Genomic DNA, 12,213 nt, shown 5'->3' with positions numbered 1-12,213 from the left:
CTTAAAATCTAAAGCACATTGAAAACCAGGTGATGAATTTTTGTTCCTATAATAATTTTAAAAACATGTTGATTTTGGTCTCTCGCAATTATCACATGATATTAATTTTTAATATGAAGCACTGGATCTTCTCTTACCGTGTGCAATGCTCTAGTACAAATGATCAGTGATTTTTCTATTTTAGCTAGTTTTATAAGTACCTGTTAATCTGCACTGTAAACTTGGGGCTAAGCCATATATACACATCCCATATTCACAAATTGAAAAATTTCAGGATGTGAATATATATTATATAGCAATTGTTACCCTAATTAAAAACTTGTTTGCAAGTGATTTTGTTTAAAAAACATCCTTTTCAATGTAAGAGAACACTGCCTAGCAAAATATCAACAGCTATGACAACTCTTTTTTCTTCCAAAGGAAAATCACAGAACAGGTGAACAACCAAGTCCAGGGTGGCTTTTCTATTTGATAAATACATCCACTCTGTACAGTAAATAAAGTTTGCATGCAGTTTTAAGTATCTTCAAATGACACTTTAAGCAAATAAACTTTCTGCTTCATAAGTAATGGTGTATAAGAACCCCCATTAAGTCATAGGGACCTCTTCCCCAGTTCCAAAGTGGAATCATAAAGACCAATACTTTCTTAAAAGTTTCTGCACATCATTCTAAATAACATGCAAAGAGTTCGACAACATTCTTCTTAAGGGTAAGTATTACTCTTTAAAATGGGCATGTTAACCACTGAGAAAAAGTCCACTCCACTATTTCCATTATACAGCTTCATTTGGTCATCGGTAGTAAAAAAAAGCAGTCAAATAATATAGAATGAATGGGTTAGTTTATCCACCAGCTATCGCATATGATACCAAATGCTTCAAGGCCAACATTTTATGCAATGTAGTTGTACTGGTTTGGATTTTCTTTATCTCTTTCCATGTAGTCCCGGTCAATTAAAGATTCTATTCTCTTCTTAAGATCAGCAGGCTGTAAGAGAAGGCAAATTTCCAATGCAAAGTTCATAATCATTACCTCAAGTCCACTTACCATCACCCCATTAAAAACAACAATTTTGGATTACAGTTTTACTGTATTTAATTTCCTTAACTTAAAAAAATTACTTATTTAAATCCTGTTAATTTCTTTAGTGAACAGTTTAATGAAAAAAATTTCATAATTATTATACCACCACATTCTTGTCATATCATTATATTTTCTATTACTTTGCTATTTTTTTTTTGTACTGGAAATTAAATTCAGGACGTTACGCTTGCCAGGAAGGCGCTTATGCCACTAAGCTGTATCCCTGGCCCTACTGTGCTATTTTAAATAGATCTTCCCAGACTAGTTACCCTCTGCACAACTGAATACCAGACTAAACTCAACGTAACCCCACTTAAGGAACACATTATAGTTTAGGGAAGCAATTGCTATTTAATTTTCTCAAAATAGTTTGAGAAGCACTCTTTTTCTTAGGAAAAAGCTAGTTCTCCAAGTTCTCAGTTTTATAAAGTTTAAGCTATATAGAAGAGGCTATTTTGTCTCTTTGTGGCAGCCCATCCTATGCTGTATGGTGTATTTTTATTTTTTCCTCCCTCTTCCTACTTTTACTTGGCCCAAGCTTGCTCTGTAGAGCCTGTCATTTCCCTAACCTTGTTTTTTACCCCTAACTTTAATAAATATGAAACTGCCACTATTAAAAGAAAAGCTGTGTAGAGGAATCAAACTCGTGACCTCACACTTGCCAGGCAGGTACTGTGCCACTGAGCTATATCCCTGGCCCAGGAAATTACTATTTAAAAGAATACTACGTAAAGCTGGACATGGTGATGCAGGCCTGCAATCCCAATCCTTTGTGAGGCTGAGGCAGGAGAACAGCAAGTTGGAGCCCAGCTTGGGCAACTTAGTGAGACCCTGTCTCAAAAAAATAAAAACAAAAACAAAAAAAATTAATAAAGAGCTGGGGAGGTAGTCCAGTGTGAAGGTCCTTGGCTCCAACCCCAGAACTGCAAAAAAGAAAAAAAAAAAAGACAAGAGACTACTACTTCAAAGTGACTCAATAGCTGGGGTGGGGCGTGGGGTGATGTATGGTGGTGCACACCTGGGAGGCTGAGGCAGGAAGATTGCTCTGAGTTTGATGCCAGCCTGGGCTACATAGTGAGTTCAAGGCCAGCCAGAACTACATAGTGACACCTCATTGCAAAAAACCAAGAAACAAAACAAACAGAGCAAAGCAAAACAAAATCGGCTCAATAAGTGAAGTGTCACATCTACATATCTTGGGTTTAGTGTAAAATTTAAATGTTCATCTATTTTAAGTGATTTAAATTTCTGAATCTTGCGGTTTAAAAATCAAGAAAGCCTATAGCTTATCATCACAACTGCACTTAGTTCATGGATGAAAAAATTCCATTATGTCTTGTGCATCTAGCATATAAAAAGGCTATAAATAGTCATCCCTTGGTAAATGTAGGTAAGTGGTAGCAGAATCCACAGACATCAAGACCAGCCTGAACTGCATAGTGAGACCCTGCCTCAAAAAGAGCAAAATGAATAAACAAATAAATAATAGAATAAAATGGTACTGTACTAGCATTTAACCTATGTACAACCTCCCATATATTTTAAAGTCATCTTCAGACAATTTATAATACCCAATTCAATGCAAATAGTTGTTATCTTGTGTTGCTTTATGTACTGACCAGGGAATAATGACAAGAAAATATCTGTACATGTTCAATACAGATGCACGAGGTTTTTTGGATGAGGATCTTACTGTGTTGTCCAGGCTGGCCTCGAATTCCTGGGCTCAAGCAATCCTACTTCAGTTTCCTGAATAGGTGGAGCTACATCACTGTACCTGTCAACCACAGCCAAATTCTCTTTTTTTTTTTTATTTTGTCTTTTTGAGACAGGTTCTTGCTATGCAGTTCAGGCTGGCCTTGAGCTCACTTTGTAGCCCAGGTTGGTCTCAATCTCGCAACGATCCTCCTGCCTCAGCCTCCCGAGTGCTGGGGTTATAGGCGTGCGCTACCACACCAGGCCTAAACTTTCAATTTATGATGCAGAACCCATCCACATGGAGGGCTGAGGTATATACTCTTGCTTTGAGCATATTTTGTGCATATGTAAAATGATCACCAGATCAAAAAGGAAAAGCGAGGTACAGAGAATCACACCTATAGTCCCAACTACTCATGAGGCCGAGGTGGGAGGATCTCTTGAGCCCAGAGGTCAATGCCAGTCTGGGCAACACAGTAAGACCCTGTCTTGAAAACAAAACAAGCACACACAAAGGGAAAGAGGAAAACGATAAGCAAAAATTTTATCCAGTAATCCCAAGGTTTGAAAATCAAATTATTTTCTTTTCTTAACTGCCTCCTAGCATCAAGGAACTCTCTGGCTAGAGGTGAAATAAGTGTTGGGCCAAGTCTGAGAATGAGAGTGTGATAATGAAAAGGATAGCTACTGAGTGGTTACTATATGCCAAGTCCAGTGCTTTTTTTTCCATTCATGATCTCATTAAGCCTCACAGTAATCTTTTTTTTTAATCTTTTTGAGACAGGGTCTCGCTATTCAGTTCAGGCTGGCCTTGAGCTCACTTTGTAGCCCAGGCTGGTCTCAAACTCACAACGATCCTTCTGCCTCAGCCTCCGAAGTGCTGACATTACAGGCGTGCACCACCACACACGGCCAAGCCTCACAATAATCTTATGAAGTAAATACAACTGTTATTTCCATATTACAACAGAAGAAACAAGTTCAACAAGGTTAAATATTTGCCAAAGTCCAAAGCTCCATGAACCCTAACAACCAGGAGTCTGAAGTCTATCAAGAGCTTATCAACACAAGCATTTAGAAACAGTTTAAAACTTGTCTAATACAATATCACATTGTCTAAACATCTTCATTACTGGGAATTTACACTGGACTATGCCCATTTAATGACCAGTTTCATTTTAACAAAACTATCATTAGATTTTTTAAAAGACATCAGCTGGGCACAGTAGTGCATGTCTGTAATCCCAACACTTGGGGGTTGGCTAATGTAGGAGGACTGCATATATAATAAGATCTTGTCTCAAAAAAACCAAAGGAAAAAAAAGATACAAGACACTAAAGCAAGGTTAGATTTGATCAGTACACACTGTATACATGTGTGAAAGTATCACACTGAACCCCACTAATAAGTATAATACAAGTTAATCAATTAAAAACTTAAAATATTTTGAGAGACACTTTGTTTTGAGACAGGATCTTGCTTTGTAGGTCAGGTTGGTCTTGAACTCATGGGGATCTTCCTGCCTCCTCCCCAAGGGCTGGGATTATACCACACCCAGCTAAAAGACCCTTATTGATGACTAGTTATTTGTATTTTTTTTTTTGTGGTGCTGGGGATCAAACCCAGGAACCTCACATATACTGGAAAAGTGCTCTACTACTAAACTACACCCTTAATCCCTGTACAGTTCATTAACTAATCAAACAGAAGGTTTAACCCTAACCTAAAAAAATAACCAAATCTGTCAAATACCAAGGTATTTCAATGAAAAAAGTTCAAAGGAAATATAGATGATACTAAGTTATCCTTCTTTTACTCTATTAAATAAATTTAAAACAAAAGAAATACAGATGAACTGGAAAATTTCAAAGACTCATTTAGTCATTAAAACTTCTCAATATTAAGGATTATAAAAATTGCTTTTCCCCTTTTTCACAGCTGCCCACATATGCTGACAAAGTTTTTGTTTCTTTTTCAGTCATGTGTATTAGTACTAGAAATTAAAACTTGTCTCTCTAAATGGTCTTGAGGCCTTCATCTACGTTTTTAAAATTAATGCCTGAAAATGTACTGTATTATTTATAACAATGGCAATTTGAAAACACTGAAGTACCCACCTTTACTGGAAATTTTAACTGGTTATATACTTCTGAAACAAGGAGATTGTGGCTAAGTGTCTTTCTCATCTTCATAATCCGAACAATTGCAGCATCAATTTGGTATTGTCTATCTTGAAATACTCTTTCTGTAGTGCTTGCTTGTTCTTCAACCTAAAAACAAATGTCTTAAGTTAATTCACTGTACCTGAAGTGAAACTTGTATTAGTCACAAACATAAACTGTATCTATGTTAGGGACATGATTTTTTTTTTTAGTACCGGAGATTTAAGTGTGCTGAGCTACACATCCTCAAGGCCCCTTTTTTTAAATTTTCGGACAAGGTCTCGTGAGTTGGCAGGGTTACCCTTGAACTTGTGACCCTGCTGCCTCAGTCTACCAAGTCACTGGGATGACAAGCCTGTCCTATCATGCCCAGTTGGGACATGATATTACTGTTTTCAATGTACTGAAATATCTAAATGTGACCTTATAAATACAGATGCAACAGAAAAAAATTCTACAAATAACAAACTTTTCTCTTACTCTTTTCCTAATACATTTGTATGTGCTGTTTATGAGGAGTTATTGATCAGATTTCTATATGGCAATAGCTAAAGTATAATGACTCTGACCTCTGACTCAAGGCACTAATGAGCTAATCAAACTAGTTAAGGGTCAGTCTTTGAAAATTCATTTTTATTTGGTAGTATATAAATCCAAAATGCATGGTTATATTCCTTCAAAAGTAACAGAAATTTAGGTGTCTAGGAGACAGTTTACCAATCCTGATGCTAAAGTAACAATGCTAATCTTTAGTAACTAAAGCAAAATAGCTTGCACTTTTTGTAACAGTTTCTTTTTGGTATAGCACAAATACGGACAAAGTAATCTTTTAAGGGAACATGTTCTTGATGTTATGTGAAAAAGTCAGAAACTTGTTTGAAGATACTGACTCTTTTACCACATTAAAATTTTTTCTCAAGTGGTGTATTAAACTTCGTTGGAACTGAAACCAATCTGTTTCAGGATACTATATTGGTTTCCTTAATAAAAGTGTCTTGCAAATTCAAATGACAAAAACAAAACATTTAACTCACTGTTAATGAATCAAATACTAACTCACTCAGATTTTTTTCACCGAGCAAGTTGTCAAAGATTTTAGAAAGAAAATCTCATCCTTAGTGCATGTGGAAGAGTAGCAAGAGAGGTACTCATACGCTGCTGGACAGAGGCTAACCAGGTCCAGCCTTTCTGGAACACATTAAGGCATTATTTATTAAGACTCTTAAAATGTTCACCATTGTTCACCATGACCAAAATGGTCACCTTCTTTGACCCCAAAAATCTACTTCATGAATTTATCAAAGGGGAAAGATCAGACAGATTAAAATTCAGGTGCAGGTCTGGGGGTATAGCTCAGTGGCATAAGCACCTGCCTGCAAGCGCTGGGTCCTGAGTTTGATTTCTGGTTCCAAAAAAAAAAATCCAGTGCAAACATGCTTCTTCAGTCTTAGTTATAAAATTAAGAGGCATGAATTTCATTGCCAAACAATGAAATGATTGAATAAATTGTAACTGCCATGTAAAAAAATACTGTGGAGCTACTTATTATTTTTGAAGATTAGTTAATAACACGAAAGTTTTTTAAGATTGAATACTAAAGAAAGGATGTAAAACGATGTTGAATATCAATACAATCATGTGCACCTCCCAACAAAAAGAAACCCATAAATAAACACTAAAATACATCTAGATGTAGACACAGAAAATGTTCATGGTACTGGTATTATTAAAGGTATAAAAATCTTTATAAATGTGTACTATGAACACATATAATTCTAATATATTTGGACTAGAAAAAAGCAAAGGATTTACTGTTTCTTTCATCTGGATTTGATTGATCTTTATCCTGAAGAGTTTGTGTTTGAAATCATCATTACAAATGAACTTGTCACCATCTTCAATATCTTTGCCCTTTGGATTTTTTGCCAGAACTCTAGCTTTGCCACAGGCTAATGACTGCAATGTCCTCCTTAACTCTCCATCCTCTGAAAAGAAAAGAGGGATTGAATTATTTGTTAGTAGCTCACCAGTATGAACAGATACATTACAAACTCAATCTAGCTGCCATTCCTCTATCAAAATTCTTATTTGCCTAAGTTTACTAAAGACTTCTTCTTTGCTTTATACTGTAGAATGGCATTTCTCCTGGTCATCTTCTAAAAGGCATTAATTTTTATTCCATGACATTTCACTTCTTTCCAGTCCCACATTTAAAGGGCACATCCACCTGGCTGTTCTACCATCACCTCCAGTATTTCTATCTTTCCCATAAAACTGTGCTCTTTCTAGTTAGTAGTGATACTACTAAGCTGGTAAGAAACCCTGGAATCTTTTTTCTTTTAAGACAGGGTCTCACTGTGTAGTTCAGGCTAGCCTTGAGTTCACTATATAGCGCAGGCTGGCCTTGAAATTGCGACAATCCTCCTGCCTCAGCCTCACAAGTGCTGGGATTACAGGTGGGCACCATCACACCCAGCTGGAATCATCTTTTAATCCTCCTCCCCTTCATTCCTTAAGTGTCTAGCAGTTGCTTCCTTAGAGATGCCTCTTCTCCATTCTAACTTGGACTTATCCTAGTTTAAGCACCTTAGCCCTTTATCTCTGAAATAATCAATTCATCCTCTAAGTTGCCCTGCTGATTTCAGGTAAACTGTCCAAATATGTTCCTTTCATTCTTTCACACATTTAAGACCCTATAAATGTAAGTTTCATTTGCTAGATTTATCAGGCTCTCTATGATCAAGCCCTACCCTTTTTACCTATCAAATTTTGTAGCTCACTATTCTATGCTATAATTAAAAATTTATGATTCCTGCCTACACTATAACCACTCCTAAATCCAAGCCTTTCTCATACTATTTCCTTCATCTACCTTCTCCCTGAGCAAAATTGGCCAAGTTCAAGTTCCAGTTCCTATATCCCCAACTGTGCCAGTAGACAATGATCTCTTGCTTTGCTGAACTCCTAACAAACTTCTGGTCAGTACCATAGACTGATACTTACTGATTTTGTATTACTTCAAATGTAGTTTCCCCCTACCTTTCCATGGTTATATTAAGAGTACAGAAGAACTAGGCATGGTGGTACATGCCTCTAATCGCAGCACAAGGTCCAGCCTAGTCTGAAACAACTTGGTGACTTAATAAGACCTTTCCTCAAAATAAAAAGGGGGCCAGGTATGGTGGCCCATGACTGTAATCTCCGTTTAGGAGGCTGAAACAGGAAGATCACTATAAATTTGAGGTCAGTCTAGGCTACAAAGTGAGTTTAAAGCTGAACTACATAGCAAAACTATCTCAAAAAAACCCAAAAATAAAAATAAAAGAGGCTGAAGATAAATTGCAGTGTAAAGGCTTGGGTTCAACCCCCAGTATACTCCCCCACAAAAAAGAGAGAGAAATTATTCCTTTGTATTCCCCAGAGCACCTAGCATAGTGGTATGCACACAATAATGCTTGAAACATGAATGATTCAATACAAACCTATTCCAGTAGCTTGCTTGATCTCTTCTAAACTAAACTCCTCTCCCTCATTAAACATTAGCAGCACCAGTGTTTGAAAAAGAGAGACCTGGAGTTCTTTTTTACCCTGTTGGAGAAAAAAATTTTAACTCTTTTTAAACATATAAAAAATTAATCAAGTAACTAATCTCTTACAGGAAAAGCATTTTTCAATTAGTGGGTTTAGAAACACAGATTAACATTATCCAGAAAAAAAACTACTTGAGGTGGTAATACAGTATGTTTGCTGTAGTTTAGGAGAGATCCTATTGAAAATAAGGAGGTTTAGTTGACCTTTATCAGATCTTTTTTAAGCCTTATAATTAAAACAGAACAACAAAGTACTGTAAGTTAATAATTCAGCCCTATGTGTCATTACAGATATTCATCACAAGTAGCAAAAAATTACTCTTTCAAATGCATTTTTAACTTGCTTGATTCAGATTAGTCATGAAATGCTGCAGGAGCTTTTTGAAATTAGATATGGGGACCGTTCCCCCCTAACTCCTACTCTATTCTTTAGCTCCCAGCAACACGGTTTCTGTCAAACGGCAGTGTGAATTGTGCATTCACAGGTGGGGACAGAGGTTACTGGTTTAAGTTTTAAAGAATGGCCAAATCAATTGTGGGAAAGATCACAATCATAACATAAACACAAAATCATGACAAGCTATCACTACTGTCACACTTAACAGGTTGAGCCTTCATGTGAAGAGTTACATCAATATTAAAGATGAAAACTAAGTTTTAAGAATATCCATTTCCTAAGTAGGATACACATGTGTAAATACTGCATTGTTTCTCTGGTGTGAGACACCGAAAGTGTAAATAAGGACCAAAATATGTAATAGGTAATGTGAAATAGGAAGAACATGTTCAAATGAGGAGGGGAACAAGGGAGGGGGAAAGAAAAGGGAGAAGTAAAAAAAAAAAAAAAGAAAAGGGGGAAAAATGGAAACAAAGCTTTTGCAAATGAGGAGGGGACGAGGGGTTGAAGGGAGGGTAGGAGAATGGGAAAAAAAGGAACAAGTTGTATCAAGGACAGGTACAAATTCTCTATGGTGAATGGGATGATTATGTATATCTAAAATGTACCAATAAAATCTGATTTAAAAAATAATGCAAATGAAAAGGTAAAAAAAAAAACACTTCCTAGCAGGGCATGGTGGCACACACCTGTAATCCCAGTACTCGGGAGGCTGAGGCAGGAGAATCGTTGTGAATTTGAGGCCAGCCTGGGCTTTAAAGCAAGTTCAAGCTAAGCCTGAACTGCATAGCGAGACCCTGTCTCAATAAACAAACAAACAAACAAATCCACTTACCTCTTTAAATTCTGCTTTTAGCACACAATGTCCTAGAGTTGACTGCCACTGAAGTTTCCTGCCACTATGTTTGCCTAGATAAAATGTCTTGAAAATTTCCTGAAGTTTTACCATCTAAAGTAAATAAAATAAGGTTTATTTAAGCTCCATATCCAAGACCACATTTATCACTTTTTATACTTACCACATGTATAGTCATTTCTTAAAGTTTTAAAGACTATATCCAGTAGGTCCACTAATCACTTTGATCTAAGGTGACGATCTCCCAAATGCCAAATTTAATAGCATTCTCTAGTCTTTATACCCTTTGATGCCTCTGCACTACTAAATCATCTCCTTTACGAAATAGTCACCTTCAGTGGTTTTTTGCCTCCATACTCTGCTGGTGGTTACTTTACACTGCTGCTGCTTCTACACAGGTTTCCTTTGTAGGTTCCTTTCCCTATCTTCCTATCCCCTACCAAATGTGAGCCTTTTCTAATGTTCTGTCTCTGGCCTCTTTTCTTCTTCTTTCCTATATTCTCTTACTGAGGAAAACCAAGTCTATGGGCTCACATGATCATCTCCACAGGACTCTCCATATCTCCCCCTCTTGAGCCTTAGCCCCTTTTCTATGCTTCAGCCCTGGGCTAGGCATTTTCCCAAGAGTTAGTACAAATTTAGTCAAGCAGCCATCATTTAGCAATCCTGCTTCCAGGTAAAAGATATGTGAGAAAAATTTTTGACCAGTAGGGAGAGTGGAGGTGTAATCTGGGAAAATGAAAGAAGAATTGGGAAAATTAGCATTCAATCTAGAAACCTGGCATCATTAGCTGTGTGCTAAACTAGAAATGGAAATTGTAGTGTAAATATATTAGAAACCTGGCATTTGTTGTTGGTATGAACTACTGACATGAACTTTGAAAAGGCACCTATTTTTCAATGATAAAAAGGAAGTATTAAAAAAGTATTATTTATATGCCTATTACTAAAGCTCTAAACAGTAAATCTTACCTCTGGTGGCAGATGAACTTCCATAGGCACATATGTTGGCCAATAACCCATTGTCAGGATATTCACAGTTAATTCAATATTCCCAGGTACATTCTGATTCTGCATATACTATAATAAGATTAACACACACACTGAGATCTTTAAATCAAAGTACATATATTTCATGTCATAATAATGACTTATTTAACAAGTTACTCCTTGTGGAAATACACGCAGACACAGACTATCTTGAAATTATAAGCAAATATTAAGAGGACTTTAAAGCTGGGCGTGATGGCACACGTCTGTAATCCCAGCACTCAGGAGGCTGGCGGAAGAGGAGCACTGCAAGTTCAAGGCCTGCCAGGGCTGTGCAATGAATTCAAAGCCAGTCTGAACTACACAGTGAGAACCTGTGTCAAAAAACCAAAAACAAACAAAAAAAGACGGACAGAAAGAGGACTTTAAATGAAGTCTACACAAAATGCACTAGAAAAGTGCAAAGATTAACATTTTGATATAATGGCTCATAAGAATATCAAGACATCATTGTAGGCATGTCTGACTCAATTTCCCACATATAATTGGGCTGTTACAGGATCTTTTCTCCATTCTTTCCCCAAAACCACACACAGTCCACACCTTCTGAAACCCCTATATGGCTGGAAACACCTTGCAGCAACCCCCATTCCTCACCCTACTGGCCAACCCGAATATCCAGCTTTTCACCTGCCCAGTGCATGTTTGCAAGGGGTGATATTTAGTAGGGAAGGAAGAAAAGGAGGAAAGGACAAACAGACAAATCTTATTTTGTAGCAGCTATAGAATCTGTGACCCTACTTACTCTAATCATGTTCTTATGAGTCTTTCACTTTCCATTTCCCTTATATATTGATAAGAAAACCATTTCTACACCACGGAGAGGAAAATCTAATTTCCTGTTAGTATCACCTATATTTTTGTCTTTTAAGACAGGGCTTCACTATATTCCCCAGGCTGATATCAAAGTACTGCGCTTAGGAGATCTTCCTACTTTAGCCTGCTGAGTTGCTGTGACTGCAAGTGTCCACCAAAGCACCCAGCCATGTTCGTAAATATTTCAAAACAACTTTTTACCTGTATCTTCAAAACTATAGATGTAGCTTTTCATGCCCAATGTTCCCAAAGGTTTCATACAAACACTATTGCCTCTCCTCCATCCTCATTTCAAGCTCCGCATGTGCAAATCACCAAGTGATCAGAAGCTGGGCAAAACCTTGATCCTACTGTCTAACTAGCTCTTCTGGTGCTGATTTCAGTCCAGTACATTTTATTTCTATGTCTGTGTTATTCTGGGTGTTTATGAAGACGAAATTCTAAAGTAGGTAAAAAATACTTACATTTCATTGATGATCTTTCTCCTCTACTCTGAATATCATTTAAGTTGCTATAAAGTATTTTCAACAGATAAATGATATATCCTCTTCAGTACAA

At 36.9% G+C, this 12,213-nt stretch overlaps 1 protein-coding gene across 5 annotated transcripts in view; it reads right to left on the bottom strand.

Annotated features, from left to right (window-relative positions):
- Positions 1-449: 449 nt before the first annotated feature.
- Cul4b (cullin 4B) overlaps positions 450-12,213 on the bottom strand; it is a 56,657-nt gene continuing 44,893 nt past the window's right edge. For all 5 annotated transcript variants that reach the window (XM_005413656.2, XM_005413657.2, XM_013509444.1 and 2 more), the window contains 6 exons: positions 10,762-10,869; positions 9,769-9,882; positions 8,429-8,534; positions 6,759-6,931; positions 4,902-5,054; positions 450-989 (listed from right to left, as the gene is read on the bottom strand). In XM_005413656.2, coding sequence (XP_005413713.1) covers positions 894-989; positions 4,902-5,054; positions 6,759-6,931; positions 8,429-8,534; positions 9,769-9,882; positions 10,762-10,869 — 750 coding nt within the window. In that variant the 3' untranslated portion in view covers positions 450-893. The remainder of the gene's footprint in view (positions 990-4,901; positions 5,055-6,758; positions 6,932-8,428; positions 8,535-9,768; positions 9,883-10,761; positions 10,870-12,213) is intronic.

Source organism: Chinchilla lanigera, unplaced genomic scaffold (assembly GCF_000276665.1).
Source record: "Chinchilla lanigera isolate Chin_1 unplaced genomic scaffold, ChiLan1.0 scaffold00171, whole genome shotgun sequence".
NCBI classification, from domain to species: Eukaryota; Metazoa; Chordata; class Mammalia; order Rodentia; family Chinchillidae; genus Chinchilla; species Chinchilla lanigera.
The sequence above is the reverse complement of the archived record's forward strand: the minus strand, read 5'-3'. Positions and strand labels throughout refer to the sequence as shown.